The sequence below is a fragment of the Mesoplodon densirostris genome, chromosome 8 (genome assembly GCF_025265405.1).
Source record: "Mesoplodon densirostris isolate mMesDen1 chromosome 8, mMesDen1 primary haplotype, whole genome shotgun sequence".
Lineage (NCBI taxonomy): Eukaryota > Metazoa > Chordata > Mammalia > Artiodactyla > Ziphiidae > Mesoplodon > Mesoplodon densirostris.
This window is the reverse complement of record NC_082668.1, coordinates 71,999,434-72,021,039: the sequence shown is the minus strand read 5'-3', so window position 1 is coordinate 72,021,039 and position 21,606 is coordinate 71,999,434. Positions and strand designations below refer to the sequence as shown.

The window sequence follows — 21,606 nt, the reverse complement described above, 5'->3', positions numbered from 1 at the left end:
AACCTGGAAGCATATGAATAGACAATTTACAGCAAAATTTTAAAAAATGGCCAACAAAAAAAACATGTTCACCATTTGACTACTAACCAGAAATAGGCAACAATAAAGTAGCATATAAGAACATTATAGTAGTGAACTTTTTAAAAAATCTTACTTAAAAGGCACATGCCTTTGACCAAATACTTTTTTTAAAAGCTTTCTTTTGAAATATCTGCCCAAAGACAAACACTATAGGCTTAGTGGATGAAAACATGGTGACAATTAAATGTCCAGAAATATAGAAATGGCTAAATAATTTGCGATAGTACTAAAATATGGAATTTTCTACAGCAGTAAAAAAGAATGTGATCAATCTATATTTATATGGAAAGACTTCCAAGCTATATTAAATGGAAGGAACAAGTGAGAATACTATTTATAGTAGTATTCCACTTATGTGGGGCAGGGGGGAACCTATCCTTGAATGTGAATATATGTTGTGTATATTTCAGAATGCTAGGGAAAAATATGTAGGTCTCATACCAAATTACTTACCAGTGACTGCTCCTATGAAGAAAATTTGGGCACTTTCAAATTTTTTCTCTCTAAATTGTTACAATTTTTAAAAACCTTATTTCATTGTTGTGAGAACACAAGATCAACCTACGCTTATACTTTTAAGTGTATAATACATTATTGTTTACTATAGATTCAAGGTTATGTACAGATCCCTAGAGATCTCTAGAACAGATCTCTAGGGTTTATTCATCTTGCTTAACTGAAACTTTATGCCTGTTGATTAGTAATGCCCCAGTTTCCTTTCCCACCATGCTACAATTCTTTTTTTAAAAAAAACATTGTGGAGGTTAGCTTTCCAGAAACTTTCACTACTGGTATACTCCCAAATTCCCCAAGTGAGAAAAACATGCAATATTGCTATGATTTTTTAATTTTCTCCAAAACACTAGATTAGTACATCCACTAATGTACTTTCTGTATGTATTTGCCTATTTGGAATAGATATTTCATATAAATGAAATCACACAATATGTGGTCTTCTGTGACTGGCTTCTTAATGTTTTGAGGTTATCCATGGTGTATCATATATCAGTACTTCATCCCTTTTTATTAGCAAATATTTAATTGTATGGGAATACCTTTTCTTTATTCGTTCATCAGTTGGTGGGCATTTGGGCTAGTTCCACTTTTTGGCTGTTACAAATAATGCCATTATAAATATGGGTGTACAAGTTACTATGTGGACTTATGTTCATTCCTCTTGTGTATATACCTAGGAGTAGAATTGCGAGGTCACACGGTAACTTTTAAAATGGGAAGAACTTCCAAAACTGTTTTCCAAAGTGTCTGCACCATTTTCCTTTCCCACCAGCGATTTATAAAGATTCAAGTTTTTCCATATCCTCCCCAATTCTATCTTTTCGATCTCCACCATTCCAGTGTGTGTGAAGGGGTATTTCATTGTAGTTTTGCCTTTTCCTGATGACTAACGATGTCGAGCATCTTTTCACATGCTTATTGGCTCTTGGTTTATCATCTCCTTTGGAGAATTCATATCCTTTGCCCCTGTCCCTTTTCAGTATTGAATTATAGGAGTTTTTTTTAATATAGTCTGGATAGTGATCCCTTATTAGATATATGATTAGCAAATATTTTCTCCTAGTTTGTGAGTTGTCTTTTAGTTTTGGTGGTAGGTAGTTGCACATTCTGTTTTGTGCAAGTTAAGTTGGTGGAAACTAAAATTAGGTGTTCGGGTTAATTGTTGCAAATCTAATATATATTTCCCTTTTTCGTCTTTACCAATAGAAAATCTTCCGTGCCATGTATGACTATATGGCTGCAGATGCAGATGAGGTGTCCTTCAAAGATGGAGATGCCATTGTAAACGTTCAAACTGTTGATGAAGGTTGGATGTATGGCACCGTGCAGAGGACTGGCAGGACGGGCATGCTCCCAGCCAATTATGTTGAAGCTATTTAAGAACTTCAATGCACTGCACCTGTCTACAGCACCTACACATCTTGCCGTCAGCATTTGTTTAGACTCTCCACTATTCCCCGAGTTCTGAAGCTGCGTAGTGCTTTTTGTGTCAGTATGATTCATGGTTGTACCATCCCTTAACTTGTTTCTATATGTACCCCAATATTCACCAGTGAAACAAAGGTTAGTACAACTAATCTGTCCAATTATTAAACTAGACTTCTATCTTCTGGACTTGCACATAAAACTTGAGACAACATTAAACCCATAGGTCTTTTAATTGCCATTATTAAATTTTCCTTCGGGTTTTAAAACATCTAATTTCAGAATAGACATTTTTAAAGTTTCTGCATTGTTGTTGTATTACTGTTGCATCAACCCAGACTCTTTCTCCATTATGAAAATGTTTAACAGTATTTCTTTTCTAAATCAAGAGTTCTAAACATGTTAAACACATTTTTTAAAAAAATGGCAGAGATATTCACCTTTTCCTTGCTGACTGCTGACACTCTTATTTCTAATCCAGTTCTGAAGTTATAAAGCTGATAGTCAATATAAACTGGTGTTAAGCTAGTAACTAATAAAATCTGCAATTCTGCAACAAACACCACTGATGGAATGAGCATTATTTATTGTTAAAGATCTACAAATAAAAACTTCAACAAAAGCAAACCCCTGAAACTAGACTTCACTAAAAAAATTAAACTTAAAAAAAAAAGTACTGTTAAATGCACCAGACACAACATTGTAGATCAACTATACTTCAATTAAAAAAAAAAAGCACAATTGTAGACTTTCTCAAAACTCTATCCATACTTGTGTTCAGCAAGCTTTCCTTATGGCTTCACTTATAATGCTTTAGAAATAGCTGTGGGATCCAACAGTTGTGGGAGCTGTGGGATCCCAAAGGGGATCTTCCCCGTCTGTATCCAGTGGGCTGGCAGTTTGTGGCAAAGGCATGGGCAAAGGGTGGAGTGCCAACCAATAATGGCTTGTGCTTAAGTTTATAGAGTATCCTTTCTAAAAAGCAAAAGATCTGTCCACATTACTTCAGAGCTGTAGTAATACTGCTGTCCTAAAGCTTCTTAATGTGTGTCTGAGACTCAAGAGCAAAGAGTACACATGAAAAGGAAGGCAGAGGGGCTTCCCTGGTGGCGCAGTGGTTGAGAGTCCGCCTGCCGATGCAGGGGACACAGGTTCGTGCCCCAGTCTGGGAAGATCCCACATGCCACGGAGCGACTGGGCTTGTGAGCCATGGCCGCTGGGCCTGCGCGTCTGGAGCCTGTGCTCCGCAACGGGAGAGGCCACAGCAGTGAGAGGCCCGCGTACCGCAAAAAAAAAAAAAAAAAGAAAGAAAATGAAGGCAGAGACTGGGGTGATGCTTCTACATGCCAGGAAAGCCAAAAATTGCCAGCAAACCACAGAAGCTAGGGGACAGGGATGGAACAGCCTTCCTCACAGCCCTTAGAAGGGACCAACACTTGCTGACGAAGTTATCTCAGACTTCTAGCCCCCAGAACCAAAACAATAAATTTCTGTTATTTAAGCCACTCAGCTTGTGGCTGTTAACAGCAGCCATAGTAAACTAATACAGTATTTTTCAACATCACTAAGTATTTCGGGGTTTTTTTCCCTTACTTTAAAAGTATGGATTTACAGCTTCCTAAGGCAAAGAAATAAAAGCAAAAATAAACAAATGGGACCTAATCAAACTTTAAGCTTTTGCACAGCAAACCATGAACAAAACGAAGACAACCTCGGAATGGGAGAAAGTATCTGCAAATGATGCAACCAACAAGGGGTTACTTTCCAAAATATACCAACAGCTCACACAACTCAATACCAAAAAACCAAACCACCCAATCAAAAAACAGGCAGAAGATCTAAACAGAAATTTCTCCAAAGAAGACATACAGATGCAACAGGCGAATGAAAAGATGCTCAAAACTGCTAATTATTAGAGAAGTGCAAATCAAAACTACAATGAGGTACCACCTCACTCTGGTCAGAATGGCCATCATCAAAAAGTCTGCAAATAATAAATGCTGGAGATGGTGTGCAGAAATGTTGGTGGGAATGTAAATTGGTGCAGCCACTATGAAGAACAGTATGGAGGTTCCAAGAAACTAAAATAGAACTACCGTATGATCCAGCAATCTCACTCCTGGGCATGTATCTGGAAAAGACGAAAACTAATTAGAAAAGATACATGCACCCCAACATTCACAGCAACACTATTTACAATACCCAAGACAGAAACAACCCAAATGCCCATCAACAAACGATTAGTTTAAGATGTGACATATATATATATATATATAAGATCTCACACACACAATGGAATATTAGCCATAAAAAAGAAATATCGCCCTTTGCAACATGGATGGATGCAGAAAATATCATACAGAGAGAGAGAAAGACAAGTATTATATGATATCACATATGCACAATCTATAAAATAATACAAATGAATCTTTATACAAAGCAGAAGGAGACTCACAGGCATAGAAAACAAACTTATGGTTAACAAAGGGGACAGGGAGGGAGGAAGAGGGATAAATGAGAAGTATGGATTAAGAGATAAACTCTACTATACATAAAGTAGATACGCAACAAGGATTTACTGTGTAACACGGAATAATATTCAATATCTTGTAATAACCTATAATGGAAATAACCTGAAAAACATATATATAACTGAACCACTTTGCTGTATACCTGAAACTAGCACAATATTGTAAATCAACTATACTTCAATTTTTTTAAAAAAACATATGGATTTAGAAGTGTGTGGAACCCATAAGACCATGAATAAAATAGAGATCCTCTATGGTTAAAAATAGGCCATAAAGAGGGGAAGAATATGAATGGTTCATGTGCTCATGGAGGAATACAATGCTCACTTTTAGGCTGGTATCTGGATTATGTTATTCTCATTCATTTCAGGAGGCCTCACTGAAACACAAAAATTAAAAAAACAAAAACCAAAGAACAACAAGTACCAGAATTTATTTTTTTAGTTTTATTTCAGATTAAAGTGCATTTCTTTAAAAATGTTTCAATGTCCAGTTTCAATTGGCAAGTGATAACAGTCAACTCTCAACAGATTATGAAAGTTTTACTGTGGATCAGACACAGATTCTCCCTCCCTCCACTCAGTCATAATGAACCTGAAAATACAATTTTAGTATAGGTCTACCTGCTTCAAACGTTGTATAAAGCATTACACAAACAAAACTGACTGCACCCTTATTTCCCATCTACTAGTACAGTCAATTGAGGAATGAACAGGTACTTTTGTGAAGTTTCAACTTAAATCATTTGACTTATCAAATATAAATACTTTCTGAATGTAAAACTAAGCTCTCTTAGAGTTTATCAAGTGATGAAAACAAAAATATTACAGGGCTAATAAATGACTGATTTGGCTTCTCTCAGTCCTTTTCTAAGTGCACATTAGTCAAGTCTATCCACAGGAGGTAGTGTTTATATTGAAAGCGATCCATTACTCAACAACACAGAAAGCAAACTCCCCAAAGCCCCAATTGTTTTACAGGTGTGATTTAACCAATTAGTGCCAGATGCCTTTCCTTCACACATCAGGTCCCTTAATATCCATGGCAAACACAAAACAATGTTTTAAGAGTTTGGGAGAAAAAGGCGTACGTAAAAAATACTAGAATCTCCTAGTATATGTGTATTTGAGCAATGGTAAGATATAAATGGAACCAGGGGAACCCATTTTATAAAATAAAATCTAAATAATGGCAATAGAAATTAAATCAATATTCTTATCCTGCCAGCCAGAAGTAGCCAAACTGCCATGTATGAAATCTATCCCTTATGTCAAGGACTGGCACACTTTATGTCAAGTGTCAGATAGTAGTATGTTTGATATTACAAGCCACCACAGTCCTTCAGACTACTCAATTCTACCGCTGTAGCTGGAAAGCAGCCAAATATGTAAATAAGCATGACCGTGTCCCAGTCAAACCTTATTTACAAACAATACAATTTTAATTTTATATATTTTCATGTGCCACAAAATACTATTCTTTTGCTTTTTTCAACCATTTAGAAAACGTAAAAACCACTCTTAGCTCGTTAGATGTAAAAAAGAGGTGGCAGACTTCTCTGGTGTCGCAGTGGTTGGGAGTTCGCCTGCCAATGCAGGGGACGTGGGTTTGTGCCCCGGTCTGGGGGGATCCCATGTGCCGCGGAGCGGCTGGGCCCGTGAGCCATGGCCGCTGGGCCTGCGCGTCCGGAGCCTGTGCTCCGTGACGCGAGAGGCCACAGCAGTGAGGGGCCCGTGTACTGCAAAAAAAAAAAAAAAAAAAAAAAAAAGTCCAGTAAAAAAGAGGAGGCAGGTTGTAGTCTGTCAACCTCTGCTCTTTAAACTTACTAGGCAAAACTGCCGTCTTTCGTTTCCTATACTCAAAATCGATTCTTAATTCCATTTTTCTATTAGAAATTTCCATTCCATAGAAATAAAAAATTCCTCAGACTCCTATTAACTATTCAACTAAGTATCAAAATAGCTATTATACATTCCATTTTCGGTTCCATGACATTTTATTTTGAAAGTGAACTTTCTAGTTTATGCAGCTTATCCATCTAAGAAGTAACACTGTCTTTTGTTGGAAATTATTTACTGATGGGGGGTCAGAGTATTAAATGATAATGTATTTCTAAATAATTATTCAAGAGCTTTATGAACATTATGGTACTGTATTATGTATAGGATAACTCAGGGACCACTGGCTGCCAGTTATTTTCAAAATACACAGAACGGTTTGTCTCTGTACTTAATGACCTAATTGCTTTATTACTATTTCAGCTCAATTTGTCTTTCCCTTTCTCTTCATCATTTATCAGCGCATCAATCTCTATCAGCATATAAGTTTGCCATCTGATAAGCTTAGCTTCATCCAGTTATAAAATGGTACACTGTAGTGTAAAGATATTGTTCCCTCTACTACAAGTAGAAGACCAAAAGCTATGTAGGCTTTCTTCTTCCATGTGACATCAATTTAAAATACTATCTTTAATTTTATACTCACATGCAAAGAGAGAGGTTATCTTTTATTCTAATGGTATATTTCAGGGGAGTAAGCATTTACAGTTCAGCACTTGATTTTAACTGTTCTTTGGTGAAAGGACTGGCATATGAAGAAAAAAACGGTAAAGACCACATTGTAAAATTTAATATTCTATTCCAAGAACTAAGTAGACACTCATAATTGTATCAGACTACTACTCTATTAAGTATCTATAGATTTTCAAATCCAAATGACTCAGATTTTAATGGATACTTTCAAGAAACAATATACAAAACCTGGCATATAATAGACATCATTAATTGGGCCATGAGAAACCACAAAGACCAGATTTGTTTCACAGATTGAGCTATCAGTAAATTTTGATAATCTATTTTTAAAACCCATTACTTAACTTCTGGCGACGTTTCCTTAAGTGCTTTGGATGAGGGCAGCTCTTACAATAAAAGTATTTAAATATGAAGGAAATATAACATCTTAACAGAATGCCAAGAAAAACTCATTTTGGAAAATCAGATTATTCAACTTTCAACTCCATTTTACAACAAAACAGGAAGTTTTAACCATGTAATGTCGCAGCAGTCACCAGAGGTCTTCAGTGAAATGATTATAAGGCACATTTGTCAGAATTGACTTATTACAGCACTGCTAACTTTACTGCCAAATTAAACTTAGTTAGGGGTAGTCTGTTTTCAAGGTTTATTAATGAAATAATGAAGTCCCATAACTTAGTCTCTAAATGAAATCCTGCCTTCTAAATGCACCTCTAATATTGTGAAAATTTACCTTTATATTAACAAAAAAATCAGAACATAATTCACATGTACTCGTAAGGCTCATATTGTCCAAACTACTAAATAAGGTTCTTTATAACATAAAATATTTATCTTCCATATTTAAAAGGCTCCAAATGAGGCAAAATTCTACCTTTTACAATTTTATTTAAATTTTTGAACTGTAATTTGAAGCCTTCAAGACCAACCTGAATCCTCAATTCAAACATTTGAAAAAGTTTCTTTAAAAAAGACTAGCTTTTATCTTTTGTGGCAATAATTCTAAGGACTTAAATCTGCTTGGGATACCAAAACCTAATTTAATTTAGATCTTGAAGCCTCTTATGCTGACGACCACAAATGCAGTCCACATCAGCATTTGTATGGATCACATGGGAATTGTTAGACATGAACTATTAGGCCCCCATCACAGACCTACGTAATCAGAATCTGCATTTTTACAAATACATGCAAGTTTGAGAAGCACTATGTTAAGAGTCAGAACTTCACTCTAATGTTTGTATACAACATACAAGACCTTTCTAATGGCTTAGGGATAAAATGGACATGTGTTGAACTAATGAGCAAGCAGACAACTCCCCTGACTCAAGTCTTAGCCTAATAATTATTAACAACTGCTATTTTATGGTCTCCAAGCCTAGCTCATAAATTATCTCCCTGCAAATCAATTATGAAGAATATGAGATGGAATCTAGGCTTTTCTTAGTGGATTATAAAGTCAAAGTTGGAAGGAATGGCATTAAGAGAAAAATGTGACACTGTAACTCGTATTTTTGGTAAATTTCAACTAAGCCTGCCTTTGAAACAGCACTTATTTTTACTCATTCCTTTAAAAACAGAACTCTACTTGTATGTTTTCCACATACTCCTCCCATTTTTCCAAACTTTCATTTCTTGTCCTGCCACCTTTATTTAAGGCAAGATATAACCCAACTTTCTTGACATTTTTATGATTCTTAAATATGTAACAGAATCCCTGACTACTACACCAAGCTGCACAGAAAGAATGAATCATGGGCAATGTCAGGGTTACCATACTTATAAAGTTCACATTTCAATCTTATTTTTGACTGTATTATCCTACTGCATAATTACTTGAGCAAAAGCTCTCCACTATTCAACACTGGCTTTCGAACTTGTTCAAATAGCAGAGCATCTTTAATAATGGGCTCACTGAAATAATGAAAATTTAAATCCACTATGAAATCCATTTTGGAACATGGAAAATTGTACTATGGCTCTGCATTCAACTAGGTTCTTTATAAATGCATAAAATAAGAAATCACATTTGAGTGTTCTTAGTAATGTTTGCCATGTTTTATTAACCATTAGGAATTATTTGAAAAAAACTGATTTCACTTTAATAGTGAAACAACACACACTAGAGCTGATCAAGGAATATTAATGCTTTCAGCTCTTCTGGAATCACTCAGGAAAAAATTTGCAGAAAATTTTAAGGCAAGAAAATTGAAAATAAGGTGCCTCACATACACACTTATAACTATATCAAAAATGAAGACTTAGCAAACTGGTTTTTGCCCTCAAATATTTTAAAATATATCCTTATTAAACCACAATGTTTTAAAATTAAAATCTGTGCTTGCATCAAACTCAGTGATTTAAGTAAATGGTAATCATTTTGGTCACATTTTCTGCTATACTGTTCACCTTCCCAAGAACTTCATCCCACCAGCAAGTAAGTTTAGTTCACACAAATATTAAGATACGAAGTCATGAAATGAGCTAATTCTGACTCCTCTCAACACACATACACATCCCTTCTTACACATCTTCGCAAAAACATGTATGCCTCTTTACTGTCAAATACAATTTGGGAAATAAATGATAGACAATTTAAACCACAATTATAAATGTTTAAAAAAATTCCTAATTTTTCATTAGTTATTTCTTCAAGCTACAATCCTCAGTTCAGTGGTCCCAGAATTTCTTTTAAAATCATCCTCAGCATATAAATATCACTTAGACCCTAAAATATTTGCGATGTACTGATATTGGATTTATTATTAAATAAAAACCAACTTTTACAGTGACTGGGTGGCAGCCCCCTTCTGAATGTAAAGCTAACCAAGACACAAGGATTAAACTTTCTAGAAAGTTGCTGAAGAATGTGTGCCTTTTCAAGTAAGGGTTAGTTCTAAATAAGTCTGAAACTGAGAAGATCACTCACTCATTCTATTTCGAAAACAAATGAAATACTCTCACTGTTAAAAAGATGAAACAAATATGGGAAAGTCAGGCACTAATACTAGTTGGTAAAATCTACAAATAGTTTAATTACATACACCCTACTTTTTTACTCGGAAAAACATAAATATTTTGAAAGAACAGTTTCAAATTTCTCCCAAGTTTGCTTTAAGTATAGGTAAAAAGAGCAGATAAACTCTAGATTTCTTATGGTCCAAGTTATAATGAAAATACTCAAGCTAAATCCCCATTAAAGAGAAATGTAATGAGGCACACTTTCTAGTGGCTGATACCCTCTTCTAAACCAAAAGGGATGGGGGTTGCAGGGGAAGGTTATGGGAATGAATGGCAAAGTTGTCATGTAACACTTTCTCATTTCTATTACTTTACTCTTTCTGGTTACTTTAGAAAATAAACATATGTTTTAACTAACACTATTAACTAAGTACAAAACTATTTGTTGTTTTATTTGTAGAGACTGAATCCTACAAACATCTGCAGCAAGCCCATGAAGCACTTCTACCATCCATACTGATATCTCAGTATTCAATATATACAAAATTATGTTTCTATTAAACAAAGGTATTCACAAGAAGCTGCAGGAAAAAACCTCATGCAATTAACGAAGACTGAAATTTATAAATTAAAAACTTAATCTATACATAATGTACAAATAGTCGTGCATTTTTAGATGAATATTATATGTCTCATAAGAGTATATTTTCACAGGCAAATGCTGAACAAATATTTGCTAACGCAAATGAATGGAATTTTAGTAAATTCTGCTTTAATATTTAACCCCAGAAGTTGAAACTTTTGATCTTTTTCTTGAAATATAAATATTTTCTTGTCCAAATAACGTTGATGTCTGTGGAAAGCGTTCTGAAAGATTCTCTTGCATCTCATTTGGGGTGTTTTACCAAGAACAAATTTCTTAAACCTCAGGCACAACAAATGTAAATTTTAAAAAAGGAAATCAAGTATAAATACCTTATCAGTTCAGCAAAAAGTTCAAATAAAAATTTTCATTTTTACTTACTTAGAACAGGTATATTACATAAAATGTTCCATTAAAATACGCATGAGTAAGTGAAATAAAATGTATGCTATTTAGTTTTTGCTTTCACATTTCAATATTTAAATTTTTGGAAAAACTACACATAGCAGCCAAGAAAACATGTTATACAGGAAAAAAATGATCTCACTTACAAAACTGAACTTAGTAAGACATTGCCCTTCAGTGTTTGAGATGTTACCAACTTTGCAAACATTCAGTCTGAAATTGTGCTATATTTTAGAACTTACTTTATGAATCAACAAATCCAGTGATTTTTTTAAACTTCAATTTTCTCTTAAAACACTAAATAGAATTTTCATGGGCTGGTGACCTCCAACGTGACTGCAGATTTTTAATTATGGAGTTTGCCATGCTACCAAGTTTCTCATGCATTTCAAATAGCTGGCTTCCTGAATAATTATGGAGATCTTCTGAATCTAGTTGAAGAGCAAGTGCACTAATCTGGGCCACAAGATTTTTAGATAACGGAGTCTCTAAAGCAACAGGATCAATTAAATCTAAAAGAAAGGAAAAAAGCACAATTAAATCTATTCCAGATAAATCTTAAATTATATCTCTCTCCTTTTAAGGTAATAAAAATTTAAGTGCCCAGGTTTCAAATTAAGAGTGCAGGCTGAGGTATACCTGCTCAAGATGAAGAGAACAGGCAACAGAAAAATTACCATAGCTTATTCTGTGCCATTAAAGAAATCATGACTACTTCATTTTTATGAACAACATAACTGGAATGCAATGTTTATAGTTTATATCCTCATTTGAGACCTTGATAAGAGTAGAAGTTGACAATGAGAGAAAAAGCAACTAGACATACTTGAAGTCGTATCAGTTATTTTTTCACATACTTGGCAACTATTACACAAAAAAATACTTGTCTAATTCACAGGGCGTGGTCAAATTAAAACTAAAAGCACAATAACAAAATATTTCTTCAATAAAGTCAGCTGATCTTATAAAATTGTCCCACTTTGCTAAAATATACCTGAGGCAAGTCTTTCTTCATCAGGAGAAATAGATTTATTTTCCATTCCATTTACTGTTTTTTCGGAAATATCAAAAACTGGAATCTCTTCTAGTCCACGAGACTTCACCTTGATTTATACATTCAGACCAGTAAAAACAAAAACAAAAGCGACAAATTGAAAGTAATTTTTAACAGGACTAATAGTAACAGGACCACTAATGCTGGAAAACAATCTGACATACTATGTTTCACAGCCCATTACATGATAAGCTTAGCTAATACTGCTAAGAACCCATGTTCTACTAACAACACAAAAATAGCATTACATAGCACTATTTTTTCAAAGAGGTGGTTATGGGGTTTATAATATTTCCTAATGGACTTGTCAAGAAATATTGCAAATGGTAGCCATGAAAAACTACACTGTATTCCCCAGGTTGAGGAACAGGGGAAAAGCAAATCTAAGGCAGAGATTTCCAAGCTTAAATAATATATGGACTTCTTTTTTTAAAAAGAACACAATTTTCAAAGGTATTCCCAGGGCTTACTGATTGTTGATTGAGAAAATACTAATTTCAGAACGTTAGAGTTACCATATGACCGATCAATTAGATTCCTACATATATACCCAAGAGAAATAAAGAACGTTATGTCCACACAAAAACTTGTATATGAATGTATCTAATAGCATATTCATAATAAGAAAGTGTGTAAACAACCCCAATGTTCAAGTGATGAATGGATAACCAAAACGTTGTATAGCCATAGAATGGGATATTATTTAACCATAAAAAGGAATGAAGTACTAATACCTGTGAACCTTGAAAACATTATGCTCAGTTAAAGAAGTCATTCACAAAAGACTACAGGTTATATGACTCCACTTTTATAGACTGTCCACAATAGGCAATCTACAAAGATTAGTGGTTGCCTTGGGGGTGAAAATGCAGAGTGACTGCTAATGAGTACAGGGTTTTTTTTTCCGGGGTAATAACAAATGTTCTAAATTTAGGTCTTGGTGAGGGTTGTGTACCTTTGTGAATATACTAAAAAACCACTTAATTGTGTGTTTTGGGTGGGTGAATTTTATGGTATGTGGCTGGATCTCAAGCAGTTGAAATGCTTCAGCTATCAAACTGAAAATTACTAATCATTTTTTTTGTTCCACTGGTTAAATGTTTTTAAAGATCAAGTAAAATTAATACTAAATCAAGGACTTTCACGAATACAACAGAAGTCTTCAGTAGTCTGCAAACTCCAGTCCCAGAAATTCTAATAGAACACCGGCTTTCACCCTTAACAAACCCTATTTTTCATATATTCAGTTTTCCATAGTATCAATGAATACATAATGGGTTTCAGGAGAGTCTGTGAATTCTTCTGAAATGATATACAAAATTTTCCATATATTGATCCATTTTTATATGGCAAAAGAATCTTGGCTTTCATAAGAATCTTGAGAAATGTCCATGACCTAAAATGTTTGTGTTAAAAGCTGATAGGAAGAACAAGTAAAAAAAACTGACCACAATTGTGCTGGATATCAAATCAAAATACTGTTAACTACAAATCTGCAAGATTTTTGTAAATGTTTAGATTTGAACATCTAGGTTTTAGAAATGGCAGCCATGAAACCAATCACCTATTTGGTGGAAATAAGAGATAAGAGGGTAGGAAAATTGAATTCAAAGAATAAAGAGGTATTATACACAGTAACAGTACAAAATGAGCAAATCTATGGAATTATAAATGAATCTTTTAAGTTACTCTTAACTGCAGGGGAAGGGAAGATAAGGTATCATATAAAATGAGCTTTTTAAGCAAGAATAGTTTAAATGCAAACTTCTGTAACTGTATTGCTTGATCATTTATTTATACGCGATGTTATGACTAACATCTAAGTTTTTACCTGCTGCTCATGATATACTCTGAGAGCCTTTTTTACATTAGACACTTTTGGAGAACGGATAGGAAGAGTTTTTATTTCAGATGCTGTAAGAGTACTCAAATCACCAATTGTTTTTATATTCTTGGCTCTAATGAGTTGTCCCAGTCCTCTTGCCCTAAAGAGATGACAGAAACAGGAAAAATGTCATATAGTTTTATATTTATTCTGTTTGTAAGGACCTATCCAATTGAATTTCCTGATTTAAGCTCAATCATAACTGAATTTATATAGACCCACCTAGCCCACTCTGAGGACAGGCATATTGCATTTACTTTAAAACAAAATTTGAATCTGATGTGTATACCTGGCTTAAGCAAGATTAACCTTTACAAACATCTTATAAAGTGGAACTAATTATACTCCTTATAGTATTTATATTAGGATTAAATAAGATAATGTATGCAAAACCTGGCAAATATTAAGCACACAATTATCTTAGCCATTACTGTATTATGATCAATGCTTCTATTATTGCCATATCTCACCCATCTTCCCAGCTGTATTTTCATTTATTTCTAAAACAAAGTGTGTGAAAGTACATATAAATCAATTCTAAACATGAGAACCTTGATCATTTAAATATCCCTCTTAAGTAAGTGGCATCTCTAGGTATAAGCCAGAAGCCTAAATAACCACTTACCACATGTTGGACGTAATCTGAGGTAAAATGATGTCAACTGGTGCTACACAGTTCACCAAAGCAGGGTAAACACTTTCTGTTGGGCATGGCACAGATTCCTTAGCCATTTCTGCAATCTTAGAATAAATTTCAAAAGCTGTTAAATAGAGGTCACCTGACTGAACATGAAAATATAAAGTTGCATGAAAACTAAAGCACTTCTTACTAAACACTTCTTTGAGCTCTTAAATTTAGGGCTACGTGATCCTGGGGACAGAAATCCTTTGGCTGAAGTAGTATTATGCTAGATAGAAGAAAGGAGAAAAAAAAAACTCAGAACCCTAGATAACTGTAAATTTTTACAACTTTATTTTCACAACTTAAGCCTGCAGCAATGTCTTAAAATTTTCAGAAAATGTAAAAGGTAACAATATTACTGGATCAATGACTTGCTGGATCATCATTGCCTCTTACCACCTCTTCTCTTCATGTCTGCTTACCAAGTAAGCAGACAAAAGAACAATAAACCAAACCAAGTAAGTTTGTTTCTTAAATAGTTAATTTTAAGACAAATTACCCAACACAATTCTGTCTGCATGTGTATTTTCTAAAGCCTACAGCTTACCTTAGATTGCGCAGTAGGTGAAGTTTTAACACTTTTTACTACGGGAGAACTATTTGAAGAATGGCACCTAACAATAGAGCATCGCCTGTCAATGTCATCTGCCAATCCTGCTTGGTATATAGGATCTGCAAAGGAGACACGGCGAACCTGAAAACATAGGCCATGTTTTTATTTAACAAAATTAAAAGTTTAAAAAAAAAAAACACTGTAAATTCTCATTATAAGGTTAGCCAAAAATAGAATGTGAAGCTTAATTTATTTCACTAGAAGCCAACTGCACATAGTTGTAGTTCTTCCTGGTGACTGCTTTCATAGATATTACTCAAGACCAAGGGTCATTCCAATTATCTATGGTCTAAACTGCATAATACAGCAACAAGCAGAGTGAAAGAAGGATAGCAGCAGAAACTTAATGAAATTGCATGTGACAGTTAAAATTGTATAATCAAATTCTATTAACCTTACAGGCTTACTATGGACTGTAAAGAACAAGGTAAAGAGGCAGAGGCAGTACTAACTGGCCTCTGGTATATCTTACTAAGCTCAGTTCTTAACTCTGAGGGTTCAAGAATCACAGCAATTGGGTGGCTTTTTTTGTCTTTCTTAGCCCAGCTTGAAGTCATTTTGGCCTCTTCTAAACTCTTTATTCACTCATTCAGCTATCTGATATCAGTAACAGAGCACTTAAACCATTAAATATGTATATAAACGCCTCCTGGTCTTGACTCCCAAAAGACTGGGCAGATTTTGTACATTTCTGCTACAGAAAACTACTGTATGTTGTACTGTTGCCTAAATAAAAATTAAATGAGCTACTATCAAACAAAAACATGACTAGTTAACTGATATTAACCATCTAAAGTATACTGAAGAAATCAAATGCATTTTACCTTATGGCCTATTTAAACTTAAGATTAAAAAATAATAATAATAGTAAGAGCCCCCAAACAAAAGCAAACCAAGACCAAACTGAAAAAACCTCAAGTGGTGTTAAGTCTTCCCAAGAACTAATCTCTGAATTCTCAATATTAGAATTTTCAGTATATCTTGGGGAAGTCTTCAAAATGTGCTGGCTAAAGGCAAAAATTAAGTGCCAGTATAATTATATTTATACATACACATTTGTATACATAAACACATGTATTCTACAGTAAACGGTAGGTTCAGTTTCAAAATTAAGTTAAGGAATGCCTACATTGTACTTTTTCAAAACATCTACTTTACTAGAGAGGACAAGTTGAGTTATGTAAGCACATGCAACTTTTCCTTTTTATATTGTATTTGTGCAACAAATTATGTGCAAGTCACAGGGCCAGGGGTTAAAGCAGATACATAGGTAATCCATATGTTTACAAACCAAAGTAGATAAACTTTAGTGAAGAAGATGGGGACATAAAGTAATTACAAATGAAATCATATCCAGAAATTAATGAACGCACAGCCTAAAGAGATTTTTTTATTTTTTATTTTTTTATTTTTTGCGGTATGCGGGCCTCTCACTGTTGTGGCCTCTCCCGTTGCGGAGCACAGGCTCCGGACGCGCAGGCTCAGCGGCCATGGCTCACGGGCCCAGCCGATCCGCGGCATGTGGGATCTTGCCGGACTGGGGCACAGACCCGTGTCCCCTGTATCGGCAGGCAGACTCTCAACCACTGCGCCACCAGGGAAGCCCCCTTTTTTTTCTTTTTAATTAGACAATGTCTGAAAATAAGTTTATATAAATACTTAAATGTGAAACAGCATAATGTCCTAGTACATAGTAAGTGCTACCTGAAGCTACTTTATCAGTTTCTAAGTGTTTCCTCATATATTATGGTATGAAGAGCAGAAAAAAAATCACCATGAGAGATTATCAAGTTTGCAAAAAATGAACAATGGTGATGGTTGTATGAAGATCTGTAGCTTAGTGTCCTGAAATAAAGGAATATCTAAAGGGCTTTCAGGAACTTCCCTGGTGGTGCAGTGGTTAAGAATCCGCCTGCCAATGCAGCAGACAGGGGTTCGAGCCCTGGTCCAGGAAGATCCCACATGCCACGGAGCAACTAAGCCCGTGTGTCACAACTACTGAGCCTGCGCTCTAGAGCCTGCAAGCCACAACTACTGAGCCCGCGTGCCACAACTACTGAAGCCCGTGTGCCACAACTACTGAAGCCCACAGGCCTAGAGCCCGTGCTCCGCACGAGAGAAGTCACCAGAGTGAGAAGCCCACGCACTGCAACGAAGAGTAGCCCCCGCTCGCCACAAGACATAGCCCATGGGAAGCAACAAAGACCCAACGCAGCAAGCAAGCAATAAATTAAATAAATAAATAAATAAATTTAAAGGGCTTCAGTCTCCTTTCTCAACCTTTCCTTCTACCTGCCCTTTTCCCTAGCCACCATGGTAAATACTCAAAATGAATGGTCATATAAACCTAATATCTTATCATTCACCAGGTATCACCATATGGTCAAAATATTCCAATTAAACACGGACTCATTAATATTCAGCCTCAATCCCCTTACCTTGTGAACAGGTGATGAGACTTCATCTTCTTGGGGTCTTTTTAGTCCTCTCTTTAAAATGCTGGTGGATGGAGAAGCCAAAGGAGACCAGACACAGCGTGTCTGCATGCCACTAGGACTGTCATTTGCTGACATGAGTAAAGGATCAAGATCCCTTAATTTTTGAGGAGATGTATTATTGTCTTCTGATACCAGTTCAGAAACAGCTGTTTCAGCTGTCAGAGGTTGTGGCGTCTCCTCCACTTTCTCGAAAGTATGGTGAACTTCCGGTAAAGTTCCATCATTTCCTGCTACCATCTGACTGTCACCTAATTTTGTTTCCTCAAATTTATTAGGTTCAATATTTGTTTCAGTTTTATTAGAGTCAACCTTTCTTTCTTCAGTGCTCATCTCAAGTGTGTTGGGAACAGAGCTATCGATTTCTACATTCAATCTCTTTGTTTCAGCTTCTATAGGCTTAGAGGCTTTGGTAGTTAAGTCCTCATCCTCTGTTTCATTGACACGGTCAGTTTCAGTAGTCACCTCACCAATCACTGTTTCTTCACAATTTTCCATTTCAGCATTCATTTCTCCAGATGAGCCTGGATCAGATTCATCATTTCCTCTGTCTAGTTCCCCAACTGCTATTTGTTCAGAAATCTCTAACTGAGCACTCACTTTTACAGGTGTGGTATTATCAGAATGACCTGAATTAAATTCCATAGTTATTGCTTTGTCGGCACTGAGTTCTTCAGGTGCATCCGTTTTTTGACTGTTTTCCTCTGTTACCTCTTCCTCTGAAATATCAGTTTTGACACTCTTTTGTTCAGAGAAGCTAGCTTCAGATTTATCATTTTCTGCATTCAATTCCATAGCATCTACTTCTCCTGGATTCAATTCTGCATTTGCTTCAACATTAACAAGGTTCTCTATAATACTCAATTCCTTTTTGGGGATAGCCTCTGGCTTTTCTTCTTTGGTCTCCAAAGTAAAACATTCCAGTGAAATATCTTTGGAGTCACCTAAACATGGGTCAATAGTTTTACATTTTTTATTAGATGGCTCTTGGCTTTCAAGAGATATTGCTACCTCAGAATCCCTATCACAAGTTTCTTCTTTAAAATTTACCATTTCAGAAGGAAGAAAGTCTTGAATAGTATTTTCTTTCAACTCAGTTTCAGATATAATTAATGAATCATTAATAGTATCATTCTCCTCCTTGAGATCCAAATGAAAATTCACACTATCATGCTCATCTAAAAGTTTTACTTCTGAGCACAGATCAGCTTTAGAAGTTTCTGATATAGTTATAGGTGTCTCCGCATCTGTCTTTTTTGTTTCGCTGACTTTTACATCATAATTCTCTGTATTCTTTAACCCAGTGAATGACTTTTCCTGAGGTTGTGATTTTTCTCCACAGCAATCACAACCTTTAGATCTCCGCACCCTCTTACTTCTCTTGTGTTGGCATTCAAGTGTTTGAAGAGTTTTTTCAGAAAGCAAAGAAGTGTCTGATGTTTCTGTTTTTGAGGATTCACCCACACTATTTTCTAGAGAGTCTCGCTTATGTAATCTTTTATTGGCATTTCTAGTCCTTAGACTTGATTCCGGTACAGAAGGATTTGAAAAGGAATGTTCTGCACATTTGTTAGTTTTACTTTTTCCCTCATAAGTATTTGATACATCACCAGAAGCTTGTAATAATTCTGAAGATATTGTAGAATCTTGAAGAGTTACAGTATTACTTTCTTCTCTTTTTTCACAGATCTGAGATTTTGTATCTTTGTTTACTTCAGAATTCCCTTTATAATCATGTGTCTGACTTTCAACCTTTATACATTCCTGTTTTACCATTTTCTCTTCTTGATCTTCAATGTCAACACTGTCACTGCTTTTGTTTTTCCATTTTCCAGATCTTTTCTTTTTAGAACCTTCTTCTTTTGCCTCAGAACTATCAGATTCTGAGTTTTCAATGCTGGAAAGTAAACCCTGGGATGCTCTTCTTGTTTGATACCGTGTTCGTCCCCTTACTGTTTTCTCAGAGGATTTATCTGCAATGTCCTGGGCACCATCTCCCTCAGATTTAGTAGTCTCAAGATCTGGCTTTCTTCTATTTTCATCAATTTCAGCATTAGCGCTGGTTTCCCCAAAAGTCTTCTCATGTAAATTATTTCCTTTCTCAATTAAATTTTCCTGTACAGTTTGTTCAGAAATCAATTTTTGCTTAGGTAAAACATCATCTTTTACATGCAATGGACTCCTCTGCAGAGTCTTTTCTTCTTCCTTACGTCTTTCCCTTTTTTGATTATTTTCTTTATCTTGGCTATCAGTGGTTGGCTCTGCTGTTTCTGAACGTCGCCTTAAAGATCGTCTAAGGGTTTTATGATTTGGAGTTATCTGAACATGACTATCCTCATTTACTGTTTGGTCTGTTGTTATTATGGCTGGGGGTGTGTTTTCTTTGGATTCCAAATTAATTTCTACGGTTTTCTCCTCTACAGTATTGTTTTCTAATAGTATAGTATTTTCTATTGCTGGTTTAAGCATCGTATCCTCATACTCCACTGAAGACTCAGAGAGATGAACCTGATTATCTAATACACATTCTGTTTGATTAAGCAAACCAGGTGGGTTATTTTCTAAGGCTACCATGCCATCAACAGATTCCCGAATACTTTTCTCCTGATCAGATCTCATCAAGGGCTTAGACTTTTTATTCCCTATTGGTTCAGGCTTACTCGACCTTCGGCCTGATCTCTTAATCCCATGCACTGTTTTTTCAGAGTCAGATTTTGAAAGAGCCACTTCTCTTTTCTTTGCTTTTGGTGGATTATCTGTTTTAGCCATGCCTTCCTGGTTATTTTTCACTATAACAGCTGATGACATATTATTCAAGGGGGATGGACTAAAGGGTCTATTTTCTGAGCCATCAAACTTCTCCAAAGTAATAAAGGATTGCCTTCGACTTGTAAGCTGTGGGGGAGGAGTTCCAGAAATAGTGGCATTAGAAACCGAGCTACTGCTGACACCAAATGTATTTTCTGTACTAGATGCACATTCAGTTGGCGTCTTCTTTGATACAATTAAAGCCTTTTTTCTGGCATCATTACTGCTCAGTATTTCTGGATTGGTTTCCTCAATAGAACCACACTCATTATTCGAAAGGGAAGCCTTTTCAAGGTGCTCATCCATACCACAGTTTTCCGTGACATGTTGAGGAATGACAATGTCACTCTCCTTTTGTTCCTCCTGCACAGAAATGTACATATACATATAGATTAACCCACAAACAAGTCTGACTTTCTGGGGAAATTTTTGTGTAAAGCTTTAGTAATTCAAAGGGCAATCTGACTTTCAATATTTTGCAAATTTTCCAAAGGTGATGGTAGATGCTCATTAATTTGTGTTTCCAATTATAAGTATTCAATAAAGCCAAATACATTTAAACACACATGCACTCACACACAGATGCAGACCCACACATATAATGACTATAATTCTGCTAAAGTCTGCTAAGGAAAGTTAATGAGATTATACAATAAATCTTAACATTAATATAAGAGACTCCATAATAATGGAAGGGTGATTCTAAAAACCCCCAAATGTGAAATACCAAATATACCTTAAATATCATCTTGGAATCTTCCTTGGATTTTTCAGTTAAAGTAGGAATTTCCCTGAAATAAATAAGTGCATAAATTAGAACACTGTTAATTAAAAATTAGAAAACCAGTTACTTCAACAACTTCCATACTTACATAGACTCTTCCTGACCATACTGAGAAAATAAAGTATCTTGTGAAACATCCAGATTATTATACATGGCAGGAATATCACACCTGAAAAGGATTTTTCATAA

At 35.3% G+C, this 21,606-nt stretch overlaps 2 protein-coding genes across 8 annotated transcripts in view; one reads left to right on the top strand and one right to left on the bottom strand.

Annotated features, from left to right (window-relative positions):
* The window catches only part of NEB (nebulin), a 227,823-nt gene extending 225,846 nt beyond the window's left edge, over window positions 1–1,977 (top strand). Inside the window, exon 140 of the mRNA XM_060105956.1 lies at window positions 1,804–1,977. Coding sequence (XP_059961939.1) covers window positions 1,804–1,977 — 174 coding nt within the window. The remainder of the gene's footprint in view (window positions 1–1,803) is intronic.
* A 3,029-nt stretch (window positions 1,978–5,006) lies between these two features.
* RIF1 (replication timing regulatory factor 1) overlaps window positions 5,007–21,606 on the bottom strand; it is a 56,205-nt gene continuing 39,605 nt past the window's right edge. For 5 of the 7 annotated variants that reach the window (XM_060107410.1, XM_060107413.1, XM_060107409.1 and 2 more), the window contains exons 28-36: window positions 21,506–21,586; window positions 21,370–21,424; window positions 17,769–20,996; window positions 15,265–15,411; window positions 14,866–14,943; window positions 14,661–14,776; window positions 13,982–14,135; window positions 12,091–12,199; window positions 5,007–11,608 (exon numbers count right to left, since the gene is read on the bottom strand). In XM_060107410.1, the coding sequence (XP_059963393.1) occupies window positions 11,394–11,608; window positions 12,091–12,199; window positions 13,982–14,135; window positions 14,661–14,776; window positions 14,866–14,943; window positions 15,265–15,411; window positions 17,769–20,996; window positions 21,370–21,424; window positions 21,506–21,586 (4,183 nt within the window). In that variant the 3' untranslated portion in view covers window positions 5,007–11,393. The remainder of the gene's footprint in view (window positions 11,609–12,090; window positions 12,200–13,981; window positions 14,136–14,660; window positions 14,777–14,865; window positions 14,944–15,264; window positions 15,412–17,768; window positions 20,997–21,369; window positions 21,425–21,505; window positions 21,587–21,606) is intronic. The other 2 variants (XM_060107414.1, XM_060107416.1) reach the window with 2 other exon arrangements.